General features: G+C 41.9%; 1 protein-coding gene across 11 annotated transcripts in view; it reads right to left on the reverse strand.

The window, feature by feature from the left end:
* The window catches only part of LMO7 (LIM domain 7), a 132,103-nt gene extending 117,464 nt beyond the window's left edge, over positions 1 to 14,639 (reverse strand). For 9 of the 11 annotated variants that reach the window (XM_031504887.2, XM_077781359.1, XM_077781357.1 and 6 more), the window contains exon 1: positions 14,476 to 14,638. In XM_031504887.2, coding sequence (XP_031360747.2) covers positions 14,476 to 14,544 — 69 coding nt within the window. In that variant the 5' untranslated portion in view covers positions 14,545 to 14,638. Of the gene's footprint in view, positions 1 to 14,475 lie in introns of all 11 variants that reach the window. The other 2 variants (XM_077781360.1, XM_031504890.2) reach the window with 2 other exon arrangements.
* Positions 14,640 to 18,361: the final 3,722 nt, after the last annotated feature.

The following is an 18,361-nucleotide window of genomic DNA, read 5'->3' on the forward strand; positions in this document are numbered from 1 at the left end:
TTTTTCATCCTGAGCAATTCATTCAAAGTCAAATCTTTGGTCTGAAGCTTAAGGTCTTCTATTTTATTCTATTTACTTCTGGGCTAGCCTTAAAGGAGCAGTGAGAGAGGTTTAAAACTGGCTGCATCATTCACCAGAAATACAAGTTTTCTGCTCTTAGGCACCTATGGAATTCACTTGTTTCAAGCTCTTCAAGTTTGAGGAAAAAAAATCTGGACTTCAAAAATTCCTTGCTTTAATTAATGACTTGCTTTAATTAGACCTCAAATTAGTTTAATCACTATGAAGGAACAGTGAAAACAAAAAGTTCAGCATCACATGATATTTTAAAACACCTTTAAAATGGTGCTGCACAGACTGCAGGGTCCCACTCCTAGCCAGCTCTCTCTGGTGGGGGTCTCTGAACCAACAGCAGGAAGGGATAGATGGCCTCTGTGGCACCCTGTGCTCCCAACAAAAAAATTTCCATCAGATAATTTTAATTCACATATAAAAGTGAAATGGGGAGGTGGGGGGTGGGGAGGGTGAAGGGGTTTAATAATTCTACAAATCTTCCTTACCTAAAAGGTTGCAGAAGCCAAATGAACATTTTGTGAGAAAGAAATTTTGAAAAAATATGATTCTAAATAAACACAAGGTATATGCTTTCCATAGCCTCAGAAAGATACTTAAAATTTACTTTCGCCAGCAACTGTTTTTATCATCCATTGGAAATATTATCTATTTTGGGCTTAAAAGAAAAAAATCAAATTCAGAGGCAGGCTGCTGCAATGTTCCTGTTCACCTCAGCTGGGCAATTTTCTCACTTTGATGGGCACCACTAAAGCACTCAGATTGGTTTAACATCCTATGCAAATTCCTGGAGATGAATGCTCAAATCTGCCAGCACACAGACAAACAGAAATCAGCAAAATCAGCAATATGTTAATTCAGCATGATGCTGAACTCAATGCAAACATCCCTAAAGGTAATCAACAGGAGATGGGAAGCAAGACAAAGTTGGGGACTGTAGCAGGATTTACAGCAGAAGGTCCACATGATGATATTCAAAAGAGAAAACCTCACTCTACAGACTGTTTAGGATCTGAAGCAAAGAATCTTCACCTCCTCCTAAAAAGACCCAATAAAACAAAAACCCACAGAAAACCTCCTCCAGCCATGAGTACATCTTAAAGTTGTTGTGGCAGACATTCAGTAGTAACAACATTGAACCTTCTCCCCCGGAAATTTTATCTCTGAGGAGTGAAACAAATATTAATAATTGAAAAGAACAAAAAGTGATTTTGCTAAGGGGGTAATTAGCAACTTCATTGCAGTTCATCAGCTGATTTTGAGTTGGCTTTAAACCAACAGGAGCTTAAAAGAACCTATTACATGGATAAGTTTCTGAATAAACTTGTGAGTTACTTGCTGCAGTTTGATGTGGCCCTCAGACTTCAAAGGCCCCTTTCATAAGAAAACAGGACAAAGACAGAGAGGTCTTTATCATCATTTATGGTAAATAAGAGACAAATCCTCTACACACTAGAAAGCTGATGCAAGGAAAAGACTAAACTTTGCATGAGCTTCATCAACATTTTAGGAGCCCTAAATTATCCAGTAGTTTTTTGATTAGATGATGGCACTAATTTGGAAAGGCAAGTAGCCCAGGAGCACAGAAGCACACAGATAAAAAGCTTCTGCTACTTTACTATCAGCAGATGTTCATGAGGACCCATCACCAGACTGCACTGGAGCACGTGCCCAAGCACTTCCTCACACCTTAGTGAACAAGCCAGGGCCTCCCATCCTGGGCACACACAGCTCAAACTCTCAGTGCTCTGCTCAAGCCTTAGTGATTCCCATTACCCTAGTCATGGACATACAGGCAGGACTGGCAATCCCTGGCATCTGTGTTTAGAGGAATTGCATGTTAAAGTCATAGCACCAAATACACAAGCTGCTGATAATTAGGCTGTGCAGAAACATAAGGACCACCCCCCTACCAGAATTCACTGACAGAAAAGCAGCAAGGACATACAGCTTAAAATTAACATAGTATGAAATGAGAAGTACAAGCCCTTAAGTGGAAAACTGCCAGATGTAATTTTCACAATTACCATTTAATTTAAGAAGCAGATCAAAAGCAGCACATCATTTACATTTTCAAACATTAAGTTTTAAAGATCAAAGACCTCTAGTATTTCCAGACTGCATATATGTAACTTGGTTCGAATAATGAATCTATGCAGAGGGAGAACATGAGCTGCTCATTTGCTCTATGCAGCAGTTTCCCCATCGTCTGTGACTGCAGCATGTGATATCTGCAACAAGCATCATCAGCAAGCTCCCACTAACCCTAAAATATTAATAGAAGCAAGGGGTTTTAAGGCCTAAAATAGCATTATACCGATTTTCTGACTGCTGGGGAACTCTCTCCCTGAAACTAGCCATTGCTTCAGAAATTTTTTTTCACAACTGCAGCCTGACGGCTATGACTTAACAGTACTTATGCAATGTTCCAGAGGTCATTAAAGATCCCACATTACCAAAATTCTGTTCTTGTGACAGTGCTGTAGCCTAATTATTCTAAAAAGTTAAATACAGAGAAGTGCACTATGCAAATACTTCAAACCACGTCACTTAAACTACATGTAGCAATGAAATAACAGCAGAGGCAATGTTTTAGTGACCACTGGGAGCTACTGCAAGAGATCTTGGCCAAATTCAATGTAAAGTAGAAAGTATCCTGGAATCTCTAACCAGGAAACAATTGAACTTCTAGTTCATATTGAAAACTCATGCCTACTTCTAAGCACCTCCCAAAAACCCACAGCACAGAACTCAATATCAAAACCAGATTTTCCTTAGCAGAAAAGCAGAGAGCATCATTACCATAAAGCCCATGTTAAGAATGACATGATCTTTTAGGAGCCAGTACACAGGAGCTGCTTCTGGAAGATGAGATGATGGCCAAGAGTTCTCTTACTAAGTTGGGGAACATGACACCACCATACATGTAGTGGGCAGCTACTTGAGTGCTGGTGTTACAATAACATTCAATCCCCAAAATCTTCCTCATTGTACACAAAGATCATCAATACACCACACTGTCTATCACAGTGGTCCTAGGCATGGGATGGATTTTTAGCTGCATGTCCCTTATGTTCCTATATCCCTTCCAAATCCCAGGATTAAAACTACTTTAAAAGTAGACAGGAGGGAATATATAATACTAACATTTATACAGAGACTTCAATTCTTATAATATGGCATTAACAGCTAATAAAGGACATATGAAACACACAAATCTCTAAACATGAGAGGGTTTGAAGTAGCTTTCTCAAGAACAGCTTTTCCAACAAACACTTCTCATGATAAGGATGATGCATTCTCTAAGACTATAAAGCTCTTGAAAGGATGAAGAGCCTTTTTACAATAGCTGAGGCACTATGTGCTAGTACTTTGGTAAACAGGTCTTCGTGACAGATAAAAGCACTGAAGCAAGTTTCATACTTCAAATCTTCTCTCACAAAACATAAAAAAATGTGAGCAAGATCCAGGCCCTTTAGATGAAGAGAACAATGAGCTATGTCTGGCTGTAATTAATGCATAACAACCTAATCTCAAAGGATATTTATATTGCATAATGCTGTGGGTATTCTTGCCAGACCTATACTGGCACACATGGACCTCTGTGTGACAGCAGCCATACTGCTTCCAATTTCCAGCCTAAATCAGGTAGGCAGACACAGTCAAAGCATGTAGAAGTCTCAATCTTCTGTCAAAAATTAATACCGCTACATGCAACCTAAACAACATTTTATGCATTGATTAAAAAATTGGTAAACTTGGTGTACTTCACATCTGCCTCCACTAGCAGTCTGCAGAAAAGTGCCCCTGCCCAAATGGGAATACATATTTCCTGCCTCCAGAAAAAAAAAAATTAGAAAAATATACCTATACTTCTTTACTTGAGTGTAGAAACACCAAGGTTGAGATGAGAAGAACCTGGAGATACAGGTTACTTCTTCACATCCTGCCCCCAAGATCAGTGTGTGTTCAGCTGAGTGTGCACAAGATTCACCTGCTCCCATATTTCAGAACAGTGCAAAAATAAAGGTAAGACATGGCCAAGACATGGCTACAGCCATGGCACAGCTGGGTTAGGGATAACACTCTAAGGAAACAAAACAAAATAAAAGGAGGGTGAGGAAGGCTGGCATACCTTTATAAACAGCCAAGACACACCAATAGCCTTTCCACATCCCATTCCCCCATATCGGAAATGTAGCGTGACAGAGAAGTCTTCTAGCTCCAGAGAGACATCCTCCTCTAGCCTACCTCCTCAGCGAATCTCAGAGGGAAGAGAAAATAATCAGATGAGTCACCACTGGAAATCTGCACAGCTGGATCACAGCTAAGCCATCAATGCACCAGACACAGGAAACCAAATTCCTGCCAGCCTCCCGGCCACATCTGCCGAGGTGCCGGGAGCCACTGCTCCAGCCTGCTTCTTTACCACAGCCAGGCAACTTGGGTCTTGCAAGAGACATGCCTGCATGCACACACCAAACCCTGTTGCTGAAACGCACATGGTAAATATTCTGTGTTCTGATAAAAAAATTACACTGAGAATCCCACAAGGTTTAACAGCATTATTCTTCTTAACTATGGTATATCTAAATATGTTTAGGGAAAGAACATTCACGTTTTTACCATCATTTCCAAAGGAAGAGAGTTCTCACAAGGAAAGATCAAAGATTCCACTGGAAAATGGAATGACGCAAGATTTTAGTTGCCACAGTAAAGAAAAAAAAACTATTTTAAAAACTCTTAGCTGTGGAGGAAAAAAGAGAACAAAAAAGGAACCGTGAGCATGAATATATAAGCATTTTTCAGTCAGGTCTAACAATAGGCTTCCATGTTCCATGGTAAGTAAAGCAGATGAGATACTAATTTTAAAATATGTGAAAAAATTAAAATAAGTGTAATAACACATTCAGAAATTTAGAATAGTCTGAGACTGCATTCTCCCAATCTTTTAAATGGCTAAATGCAAAATAAATGCAAAACACCAATAAACAACAGATATAAAAAGTTGGCACATTCTATGAAATTTCACAATTTAAATACTTACAAGGTAAGAAACTCATGAAGGGAAAAGTAGCTACTTACAAATAACTTAAGGTGCACATTTCTCCTCGTCCCTTTCCAAGCCTCTCTTCTCTGTCATTTCTTTGGAGTGCGCAGCTCCCAGCCCTATTCCACTGCCACCTGACACGTAGACCTTCCTGGAGTCTGAGATCACTTTGCCAGACCTACCCGAAAGTCACAGAGGACTTTGGGATTTTATCAGACACATGAAAGCTAGGTCATTAGTGAGCAACCAGTCTGTGCATTTTAATGGGGATTTGTCTTTGAAAACTTCATCCACACATAAGACTTGTAGCTGTGAAGCAATACCCTCTTGAATAATCATCGAGTTGATGTTTATTATATCAGGGATTTTTTTTGCCTCCACAGCATCAGGCAAATGTCTGTGAAAGATATCCATCTGTACCTGGAGCTCACGCCTTCATCCTCACTGCATTTCCATTCAGTCTGAATAAGATCAACCACAAGCAGCCTTTTTATTGAATGATGAGAAGTCACAATGAAGATGCTTACCTGACATTCAAAAAAACCAGCAAACTAAAACCACCCCCCATACACACTTATACACCAAGGTGAGACCCTTGTAGTTAGTTAAGACAGCCAATGTCACTTTTTTACAAACCCTTATATTTGCAAAAGAAGTTGCAACCAAATGTCTGACCCTGTTTCATTTAGGATTACATTTTCAGGTGCATCAACTGTCAATGGTGCTGTTTAGGCAAACAGAGCATAGTAACACGGGGAAGAAAATGTTTTTCCTAGAGCAAAAATGCAGTAATGCCTTTGTCCCCTGCTTCACCTGATCTTAAATAGTTTCCAAAGAAGCATTTCAAGGCAGCGCAGCAGGTAATGCTACACAACTCCTCCAATGCTGTAGTGTCAAACCTGGATCTTTATTTTTTCCTCCTCCACAACCACTCTGACATCTGGCTTCACAGAATCATTAAGGTTGGAAAACGTTTTTAAAGATCATCAAGTCTGACATTCTGCTTCTTTCAATGTCAAACAGATACTAACTAATAGGACACTTAGTTTTGGAGGCATCAGCAAATGGGACAGTACTGCCATGACTGACCCAGGCTATGTGGTTACCTCTGGCAGAAAGACCTGACATGGTGCACCCATCCACCTCTTCCAGCATCCCCAAATTTTGACACCAGCTGCACAAAAGGCATGTTGGAGCCCCATGGGGTAGTGGCTGGTTTTTAATCCACATCCTTAAAGAAAGAAGAAAAAATCCCACACTTGTTTCTGTTCTTTATCACATCTTGATTCATTAGCTAACATTGTCATTTGACCACACAGAAAATCTCAGATCAAACTCCAGAAGCTAGACTTCTCCAGTCCTTCCTGAAGGAAAAAAGTAACAAAATAAATAACAAATAGCAGGGTCAATAAAGCAATTCCAGGAAATAATTGATAAATAACACTGGAAATGGGTTTTGGGACTAGATTGCTCCTGAGAAAGGCAGGTGATGATGACTGCAGAACTTCAGGGCAAGATATTCCAATACCTCTGCAGGACCATCTCCCAGCCAACACAGCCTCAGTGAGACACAAGGGCTGCTTCTTCCATAGTAGAAGTCAGTGCATAAGCATATCAAATACTTTCAAATGCTTTGGCTCAGAAACTCCTGGCAGAGTTTCTATTTAAAACAGCTCAAACTGTATTTATAAACCTTATGAAATTCATCCTGAAGAAGTTATTTATGGCTAGAAGCCAGCCTCCCTAATCCAGGTGTCTAGCTTATACCTTGACCCTGGGCACCTTACAAACAGCTCCTGAGTCATGTAAGGAAGAGAGCCAGGGAATGGGCAGAAGCAGGTGACTTGAGAAACCTCCAGGGAAAGAGATAGCTTGTCTGAGTTCAGGTGTCTGCCTCACTTCATCCCACTAGTCAGCTGCAACCCAACAGTGAGCTGCTGCCTAAAGACCACCTCCATCAACACTACCTCCTCCCTGGCTGGAGCACTGGTGCCCTTCTTGCCTTTCAGGAGACAAGCAAATACCAAATACCACAAAACACTGATTTTCCCCTGAGCCAACTCACCAGAACATCAGACAAACACCACTGACACAGCAAAAGGAGGCAGGGAAAGCACAGTCCAAGCACGGGAGTTTCAATGACACCCTGCTGGGATAACATCTCAGCACTAACATAAAACCACATTGTCGTGGGATCTACTGTAGGAGGACAGCTTGGCCCAAACAACAGATTTCACTGTTTGTGCTAGCTGAACTGATCTCAGCTACACTAAGTCCTTTAAATCTGTGATACATTACAAGGATTTTGACTTTTTTGGCCAACACAGTAATAATAACTATTTCCCAAAGTTAGTATATTGTGTTCTTTTCTAATAGTAACAACTGAAAGCTGAATCACATCCAGAAACAAAACTGAGAACTTTCACATGAGCTGGTACCAAAAAATGTGCCAACATTTGCACAACATGTGCCAACACTGTCAAAAAAATATAAAGCAAGTCTTATAGTCTTCATGTCCATCTAAGATATTTTGTATTGCAAATGGAAAACACTGTTGAAATTAGGTTTCTCTACTCAATATAACACAAATGAAAGTTTTACAGCTAAGTATCCAATTGGAAGCTAGCATGCTGTGAGTCAGATCCAGACATCCTCCTTTTCATTGGAAAAATAAAAACTTAGCACTAATAATAAATGCTAAATTCACAACACTTTGCAGAAGCTCATAGCAGAACAACAGAATCTATTTTAAAGTAACTTATTCACTACTTCCTTTAAAGTTAAACTTTCACTTGGATTGACAGTATTCAGAAATGTGAAAAAAAACCAAAACCAAAACACTCCTCCCAAGATAATTTGGATAATAAGTGAGGTGTGTCAAACACACCTTAGACCAGCAGAAGCATTTCTAGTACACTGGGTCTGAGAGCACATGCTGTTTTTCATTAAACTGCTGTAGCTGGAAAGCCCATTTAGAAAATGATAGTTAAGGGTTATATTAGTCTCATGAAAGCAGAAAAGGTCGGGGTTTGTTTTGTTTTTAAAAAATGTCCTGCAGGAGTGGATAAAGGAACTTTAAAGTGGAGGAGTGGTAGGTACAAGAAACAGCTGGAATGTATCTGGTTCTTACAACACAATAAAACCCAAGTGTTTTCCAAAGCTCAGCAAGGTCACCGTCTAATGTAATATGCACAAGTGCTCATTATAAGCTCGAAAATTTTGACCAAAAAAAGTGTCTGACAAAGATAAGGTGCTAAAAGTGAGTCCATAGCAGTGGCGGAGGAGGGGGCAATGCATGCTAAAAGTGGAAATCATCATCATCTCACCTTTTCCCGAACCTATGGGCAAAAAAAAATGCTTGGCCTCACAAAACTGTAGAAAGGATCAGGACACAGTTCAGAAAACAAACAAAAGGACAGGAAAAAAATTCCAAAAGTAATGCCACAACTAACTCTAGCTGCTAACCACGAAATACAGACCAGAAGAAAACAAAAGCCTGGTCAGAACTGTCTGTAGCTCCCCTTAAGCTGTAATGCATTTCCCCAGTATAGAAGATATACCCACTTCTACAGTCAAGAAAATTCTTTCTCAAAGTGCCTGCAGATGCTGCTTTCATGCAAAATTTTAATACAACTCTCAAAACTACAAAGAGAAACTTCGTAAAGGAAACTACATTGTGAACTCAGCTCAAAGCTATGCATGCCCATCACACAGCTCTGTGTTAAGACAGACTTTTGATTATCCGTCAGAATTTCCAAATATAGTCTTGAAAATATATAAACCCACCTTACAGAAACCAGGAAACAGATTTTACTCTCAAGCAAAAATTAGTCCCATTTTTCTCTCAAAGATATTACAGACACCTTTCCTGAGATCTAGAAGCAAGGGGACAAAGAAACAGAGAGAAAAGTGTTCAGCCAGATCAAAGGGTATTACTGTCACCCTCTCTCTCTCTACACATTGTTGCTAGCCCTATTCTATGGCTTTTTAACCACAGCACTTTCATAGTCTGCAGGTAATGGAGAGGATATTATTTCCAGGATTAAAATTCCCACAGTATTTACTTCACAACATGTACCTTTATACATAAATTAATATTTATACATCAACTAGATAGATTTATTCCATGAAATACTCATTGCCAAGAATATACATACAGTAATAAAATATTGATGCATCCACCTAAAGCAGGGTTAAATACACCCTGATGTAAACGTGAGCCAGGACTTTGGCAGCTGTGCGTAAGAAGTTCTCCAGAAACCAGCCCACCCAGGTTTTATGACTTGACAGAATTACCCAGTATTAAACATGGTTTAGGGAAAAGAATATATAGATTTTGCCTTTTCATTCACACATATTTCATTCTAGCACTATTTAGGAGCTGACTGACTCTCTACAGACTATCCAAGAATACATGACCCAGAACTAAGAATTTTTTTTTTTATAATATTAGTTCAACTTAAATAAAGGTAGCTACAAGAAGAGGATTTGAACAGTGAAATTAGTCTTCTATCTCCACAGTTATTCTCCCCATACCAGGCTGTATGCATTAGATTCATGCTTGGGGAGAAACAAAACAAAATAATCACTGAGGTAAGATCTCTATGCAAATACAGGGAAAACATCACTGCTAGACCTCTAGATGCATTTGCAGAAGCCATAAAAATATACAGTAGAAATGCAAACTCCAAACAGTTTCAGTAAAAAGAAACATTTGGTGACCACATGTCAGAGACCATTCCCTGAATTTGATTGCTGTACTGTTGGTTCAAACCAAAAGATTTCAGTAAGTTGTCCTGATTCTCAAGTTTATTCTCAAGCAGACTCTTTCTACCAAGTTACTTTGCAAATCTGCTTTTCAATTTTCTGAGCAGGTTTGAGAGGGTGGGGGTAGGGGGGGCATGCACACATATATACAAATTTGTTTTCTCCTGTAAAAAGAAAAAAAGGCCCAAAATAATTTTCCAACATTCACTACAATGTTACAATGCATTATCATGGATGTCAATACACATCAGCATTCAAAATAAATAATTAGACAATTTCACTACCTATTTGATGGTCATGACAGGAATAGCAGAGGTATTTTTAGTTGCCATCCAGATTAGCTGGGCTTTCTTTTCCTAACACTTTCTATTAAAATTGATAAAAACTTTATCTTGCTATAGAATTCCTCATGGTGAAACAGGTCTCTCCATCATCACTGGGCAGTGTTAGGACCAGGAAGAACTTCTGCTGCAGTGTCCCTGCATGAGGGGCAATTCCAGGATTCCAGAGTCCTCATTCTGACACTCTTAACACACTCTGATGAAATCAGTACCTCTCAGAATATCTGACTTACAACTCCATGGAAGTTATTAGAGCGGAGTTATTATATTAGCTCACAGGAAGAGCTGCAATAATTTGCAATATTAATAGTTACTTGGCTGAACACCCATTTTTCACTTCAGTGGATTTGTTGAAGTTGCTCCACATGCTTTCCTACAGCTTTGCTGCTTCACTCCAACAATTCATTCAGGCACACGCTCACTGGCCACCCTCCCACAGACTGGATCTGTACATTTGACTACTTCAGGGGGAAAAAAATTCAAGCATTATTTGCCTCAAGGCACTTTAACTAAAGATTTACAGACTTCATGGGTCAGGTTTCAGATTGCTTTAGCAAATAATTTCAAACCATAGACATTTACCAGAAGATTGGAATTCATTTCAAACACAGAAGTAGAATCAAAAGCTGAGACATTTTACAAGAAAAGAGCACACACTTCTTTCCTCTCAAAGTCTTCAAGGGGTATCACTCCTAAAACAGTGAAGCGTATGTTGGAGGAGAGGGACTGTGTCTTCCCTTCATTCACAAGGGTGAACTTGGTGGTGGGTTGCAGAAAGGGAGAGGCAGACTGCTCTCCCACATCTCGAGGCAGGAAAACAGACTCGGCAGTCTGGGATATTTAATAGCTGGGGGAAGAATGCTTTGGTTTGGAGGAACAGCTTTTGGCTTGCTTAAGTTATAATATGGAACAGAACACAGTAAAACAATTTAACCCAGCTATTTCTAGCTTTGGCAAACAAGCTCTACCTTCCATAGAATGAGAGAAAATCCTGAGCTGGAAGGGACCCACAAGGATTGAGTCCAACTCCTGACGCTGGATAGGACAGCCTCAAGAGTCACACCATGTGCCTGAGAATATTGTCCCAACATTTCTTGAACTCTGCCAAGCTTGGTGCTACTTCCCCGGGGAGCCTGTTCCAGTATCCAACCACCTTTGGGTGAAAAACCTTCTCCTGATATCCAGCCTAAACCTTCCTGACACAACTTCACGCTATTCTCTGGAGTCCCATCACTAATCACTAGGAGAAATCAGTGCCTGCCCTCTCTTTCCCCATATAAGGAAGTTGTAGATTGTGATGAAGTCTCTCCTTGGTCTCTCCTTCTTTGACAAACTATTGCCAAGTCATGGTAGTCCAGTGTTTTACTCTCAGCATGCACCATCTGTCCAGCTAAGGTGCCAAATGAAGGCTGGGTGAGCTTGATCAGCACCACTTGCTCCAGGCAGAGCTCAGAAAGTGCCAAAAGTCTCAGATGCAAGAAGCCAACACCACTAAACAGTGCTGGCTTCTGCAGAAAGGACACCTGAGAAGAGCTTGAGTTTTGTACATAAAATGACCATTCCTTCCCCCAAAGAAGTAGACATCCTCAACAGGCAGCTCCCCCAGTGACTCCAACTCTTTTAACAAGCAACATTCCCTCCCAGCTCCCAACACATGAAACAGGAGAGCCTGAGGACCACACTTTAAGAGGTCTTTGCACTGTGAAGACTACAGACATTCTTTGTCTGCATTATCATAAAATATGCCTCAACATGAACCTGAATTAAAGAACAAAGTCTTCCTTTAAGTAACATCAGATATCAGATGCAATTTTCTATTGTTATTATTCTTAATCAAGCTCTTGCACTTTTTTGGTTTAAGTTGTTTGGAGGTTTGGATTGTTGGGAGTGGGGGGTTTGGGGATTAATTAGTTTTGGGTTGTTGTGTTTTTTGTTTTGTTTTTTTTGTTTTTTTTTAATTATTGGTTTGCTTTGTTTTCTTTGTTAGCATAAGAACTAAGAATGAATATTTGAGCTCCCATGAGCCAGTGGCTGCCCTACAGCACTGAGAATTCAGATGGGAACAGGTAGAAAAGGAACCTGACCAGGACACAGTTTTCTCTCACAAAAAAATTCAAAAAAATATAGGGCAATATTTTTTCATGGTTTTGGGATATTTTTTACTCCTCTTGGGATCTGACAAATACAGCTGCTCATTCCAGTTACTAAAAAGCACTCAGCTTCAAGGCTGGAGGGGTTTTTTTAAGTCTCAGAGTCCATAAAATTCTCCATTGAAATACAGAAATATGTTAACAAAGCTTTCATTAGCAAAGGGAAAGAGTAACAGTTTACAAAGCTATTTTGGCTTGTTCCTTTAAATACATAGTAGCTAGTGTCTGTATGCTTTCATCTCTAATGTTAGGGAGAAGCTGGTACACAAAACCTTACCAAAACATCAGAAGTTCAAGTTTGTAAATATTTAAAAACTGCCTCATCTTCAAAACTAATCATTAGGACTCACCAAGTTTCACTATCATGTATACACCACTTTTTCCACCAAGACTCACAAAACCTTGGGACATGCCTCATTACCCTAAAAATATCATACAACTACGGAAATGGTCAGACTTGGATTTTAAAGCCATCTGGATCTAAAGAGCAGAGAAACACAACAGTTCTTCTGAAACACAAACCTCATTTCATAAGGAAATAAATATTTACATCTTCCTTTAACATTATGGAATTCCGAGCATCCTGTTTGTCAATACCTTAAGGTTTGCAAGTTACTTGCTTTACAGTAAATTGTTCCTTTAAGGGGTAAGTTTAAAAGTTACTTTAAAATGAGAACAGCTTTCACATATCAAAGGAGAGCCACACAAATTAGACTGGGCAAGGGGGAAGCCGAGCATATGTTTTTTCCCCTACATAAACAGTGCACACTACATACTCACATTTCTTTGCTAGAGCTCCCACATGCTACTGGCAGGCAAAGACACAAAACCTTTTGTAGGAATGGTACAACCAGCCAGTATCATATGAACTCAAAAAATAATTGAAACAAATCCCCAACCCCTTAAAATAGGATTTTCAAAGACAACATTAAATCACTGTAATGAAGCTTTTTAAAATAAGCTTTGACAATTTAAAGAAACCAATGCAAGAAAGGTATGCATGAGTGAGGAATGGTTTAATTGCTTAAACTTACAGCTAACTCTTACAAAACTTACAACACTGACACATGGGGAAGCCAGGACTGTTGTAATTACCTACATTCACAGAGGACACGAAAATGACACTTGTGGAGGTCATTTATGATACCCCTGCCTTTGGTGCTCTCAGTTCAACATTCTCAATAGATTTTAAGCACTAGATGTCATTGTTTTACAGAGGAAACAAAGAAACCTGAACTCGGGTCTTGACAAGCTTGTAAAGATGAGGGGTAAAAAGTAACAAACATCCTTTTTTTAATATTTCCTCCTTCCAAAGTTATTGTGATAGTGGTTGTAACAACACTAAATTTCATCTTAAGTGACTAGGCACAAAGAAATAAGCTTAATATGTTAAAATACATCTAAATCAGCGCTCCAAAACTCCTCTTTAAAAGCACACGACTCTAAGGGAGGCTGTTCAATATTGCAAACATTTCTCAGCTTCCAAGTCATCAGCCTCCTCGCTCAGCCGATGCTGCCCTGGTCAAAACTCAGGTACATCCAGGAACAACCCTCTCCCCACGCTTTAGCACGTAGCGCACCGGTGTGACTCGGGTAATCATACAGAAACACGGATATTTACGTCAAGCGCTATGTCAGACAATCATGTTTCAAAATAGGAGAGAAGAAAATGAGTGTTAATTTCAGGTTACTCTCTGTCCTGAACTCTTTCGAGACAGGAAGGAGTGCCTTTAATTCAGACTGTCTCGGAGCAAGCGCTACAGAAGTCATTTACAAGATGGCAAGAAATTACAAGCCTTAACGACAGGAGGGCAACCAAGCCAGCCTTTAATTTGGATTGCGAGGAGGGGGCGGTGGCGATACTGCACAGATTTCTGCAAGTTGCCACGATACTTTCCAAAAATAGCAGTCCGCAGCTGCCGACGAAGAGTCCAGGTCTGGGGCCGCGTCCCGGGAGCTGCTGCCGGACGGCGGGGCAGCCCCGCGGGAGCGCGCAGCGCGCTCCGCCGTGCGGAGGCTGTGGCGGGACCCCTGCCCCGGGCAGGGACCGGGGGAACGCGGGGCTGGCACCCAGCAGCACCGAGAGACACCTCACCTCCACCCACCGCCGGGCTTCGGCGAACGCCGCCTGCAAGTCGCACTCCGCGTCCTCTCTCCCGTCCATGGCCAGCAGCGAGCGAGCGGGGGGCGGCCGGCGCTTGGCGGGGCGGGGGCGCGGCAGCGGCCGCTGTCATTCAGCTGCCTCCTTTTAACGCTGCCCGCGCCGTCTCCTCCCCCTCCGCCTCCTCCCCGCGGAACTCCCCCTCCCGGGAGCTCGCAGGAATCCGAAGAGCCGCGGGCCGTGCGGCAGCGCCGGGACCCCCGGGGCAGCCGCACCGCACGCCCGGGAGGGGCCGCGCCCCGCGGCGGCGGTGGCGGCTCCCTCCCGCCGGGACGCGGCGCCCCTCGCGCTCCCGGCCGGGGGAGGCCGCCCCCGGGGCTCCCGCCCCGGCGCATACCAGGAATAGCTGGGGACAATCGCACCTTTCAGGGCCGGTCCCGCCGCCCGGCCCCCGCCACCTGCCGCCCCGCCCGGCCGGGACTGCCCAGCGTGCCGCCGCCGCCCTCCCTCCCTCCGGCGGGGCCGCGGGAGCCCGGGCCGCCTCCCTCGCCTCCGCACCGATGGGGCTTCCCCGGCCGGCCATAGGCAGCGCCGCGATCCCGGGGAAGCGGCTCCACACTCTGCAGCGCTGTCCCGTCTGGGGACGAAGTTGGGAGCCTGCGGAAAACATGAGACCCACGCTTTGTTTCGGGCGCTTTTCGTACAGAGCGACCGAGGCGGAGGTGCCCCGGCTGAGCTGGAGCCACGCGGCTCGGCTTTCATGCTTCCCTCCCCAGTCCCGCTGGCCTCAACTCTGGTTTAGCTCACACTACTCACACTAGCGCCCATTGCTCTGGCTCATTCGTGTCCCTGTGCCCCGCTCACTGCAGCAGGTTTTTTGCGACTCGTCCACCCCAGACGCTATCCCAGGCTCAGAGCTAAAGCCCGGTCTAAGTACCGCTCGACCGTGGGCCTGGGTGAGAGCTGCGCTGGGCTCTGCCCACTGCGGTGACCACAAACGTGGGGCAGGTTGGGATCACGCTGTGCTGCAGCAAAGGCTCAGCCGCCCTGACAGAAGCACGGGGGGCAGGAGGGAGATGTTTGCTGGACGAACACAGTAAAATCCTTTCTTCCAATGCAGGGGCGGACAAGTGCTAAGCAGAAAAATTTAAGTATCAGGGTAAAGTGTCGTTTCCTGTAATACTAATCTCCAGCAATAAGTTGTTGTGCTTTGGCTTTGGTTTATGTGGGATTTTTTTGACTAGATTTCATTTTGACATTGTATTTAAGCTCTCTACTCCTACCTGAAAGGAGGCTGTGGTGAGGTGGAGCTCAATCTCTTCTCCCAGGTAACAAGCAACAGGACAAGAGGAAATGGCCTCAAGTTAAGGAGGTTTAGATTGGATAGAAGGATAAATTTCTTCAATGCAAACATGGCACAAGCTGCCCAGGGATGTAAGGGAATCACCATCCCTGGAAGTGTTCAAAATACGTGGATGTGGTACTTGGGGACATGGTTTAGTGGTGAATATGGCAATGTTAGTTTAACATTGCACTCAATGATCTTAAAGGTGTTTCCCAGCCTTCATGATTCTATTATCTTTTCCTGCTTGCACTTTTTGTAGTATTTTTTCTTTCCATATCTTCTCTGTAAGTAAAACTCAGTCACTGCACACGTTTTGCTTTTATAGCCCATGGCAGAACATATGTAATTTTTAAAGTACTACTGAGAAAAGATAACTTAAAGCTTTTGTACTACACACAAATTCACTTCTCCTGAGATGTTGACTTGGGGACACATCTTTTGTTACAGAAAACCTCAGAATAGGGAGGAGAAATTTAGGAGGTCAACAAGTCAAGAAGCTATGAGCCATCAATTTCTACGGTGTATGAAAATCAGGTGGTAGACTCAGGAGGGAAAACACAGTGACTGGCTGAAATAAGTTCCATGGGAGATATCTGACATTTATTAAAGTTACAAATGTATAGAAGTTATGTAGTTAGCTCCTCACCATGGTATGATTTGAGACATCTATGCTATGGAGCCAGCAAGGAATAATATGAAAGCTGTAATTTTGAGGGGTTTTTTCTTACCCTTTTTTCCTGTTCCAAGCCAGATCAGCCACAAGACCAAATACAAATGAAGAATCTGCATTTTTCTTCAGTGGGAAGCCTGAACATCAGAAAACAACCCTCTCATCTCACTATTTAACATCCATGATTACAAAGGTTTAAAATGTCTAAATAAAATATGTATCAGCTGCTGCTGCTGGCTGACATCAATTTGCATTACCTGAGGTTACCAAACATTTTTCTGGAGAACTACAGCAGCCTTTCTCCAGATTTTAAGGACTTTCACTTCATCTAAGAGTACAGTGCTCCCTAAGTAGGAGAAAGTAACTAAGAATTCTATAAAATAGGCTTCAAAAGAGGTAATGTTAAAAAAATCACATTTCTCACTTATTTCTGCTTGCTTTATTTCACTTTGTAACAAATCAAATCACCTTTCTTACAAATGAAGCGTTTAATGTTTTATATCAAGTAATTCAAGTAATTTGAGTTATCATGTAATTTGATTAAGTGCTTAAGTAGACTGCATGGATCACAGCAACTTTCAAGTCTAAGTTCCTCACTAAGTAAAAAAAGCTCCAACATGTAAATCTCATCCTCAAAGTGAATTTTAAATCAACTGTCACAGATAAAATATCTATGTAAGCCTAAGCAACCAAAATAGTTTTATTATTCCTTTGTGCTAACAATGTAAGTCACCAGAGTCCTAGATCAGAGAAAGATTACATATATCAGATATGACTGCTAATTGTTGCTGTCAAAAGTAGCAAATGTAATATTGTTCTACTTGACAAAAATAAACCCTTTCAATGTGTGTGCTCCTAGGGATAATTCAAGCAACAGCTTACGTCATATTCTTTCCAAGGAGAGTTCTACACATATTTGACACAATAATATTTTCTACCAAGGCAGGCTTCTTTCTTTAAGGAAAGACCATATTTATTTTGTTAAGTGTGGGCTGTTAAGTCTCTTTATTTTCCAAAACATACATTTCACTATCAGAAAACAACTTTCTTCTTCTCTTAACTGAATCATGCAGCCATGATTGAAAGGAAAGGGCATTGTACTGGTTACTAAATTATGATTTCTTAAAAAAATGTCTGTAAATAACATAGGAAAACTTGCACCAATGTACCTAAAAGACCTTGAACAATCCTGAGTGCTTAATAGCACACCAGCTCCGCTCAGCTAAAATTAATGTAAGTGTGGAGCATGCATCACCTCACTCCTACACACACCACTTCCATAAGATGCTGTATACAGGTGGCCCAGACTGCAGAGGCTGAAGAGGGATTTCCTGACACTGCGTGCTCGTGGCCAAGCCATGCTCCTCCACACAAAGCTGTTGAGGCTCTGGCAGGGCTGCACAAGGTAGAAAATACAGTGTTATTTTCCCACAGAGCTTGAGCTAATAAGCAAGAGATTGTACAGCTCAGGCGATGATGCAGACATTGGGGCGTCACAGAGCCAAAAGCACCATGGAGTCTGCAGGGTTTATCAGCCTCTAAGTAGGACCTTGCTTGACTTTACAAGTCAGCCAAGTGTTCATACCTCACTTTTTTATCCGTGTTATACAGGTTATGTCAATGACAGAGATATTCCAGCAGCTTGTAGATCCCTTTACTTCCTGTGCTACTTGAGACAGTGCCAAGGCCTGTGCCATGGTCTCACAAGCTCCGGAAGGCTGTTACACTGTATATGTTGGGTGACATGAATTTCTGCAGTGCAGCCTTTCACAGTTTCTACCAAGAGACCATGCAGTGAGTAGATACAGTTCAGCACGAAAACTAGTGCATTGCTCTTCCTTTGGCATCTCAAAGAGTGCTCATTA

This window comes from Lonchura striata, chromosome 2 (genome assembly GCF_046129695.1).
Source record: "Lonchura striata isolate bLonStr1 chromosome 2, bLonStr1.mat, whole genome shotgun sequence".
Taxonomy (NCBI): Eukaryota; Metazoa; Chordata; class Aves; order Passeriformes; family Estrildidae; genus Lonchura; species Lonchura striata.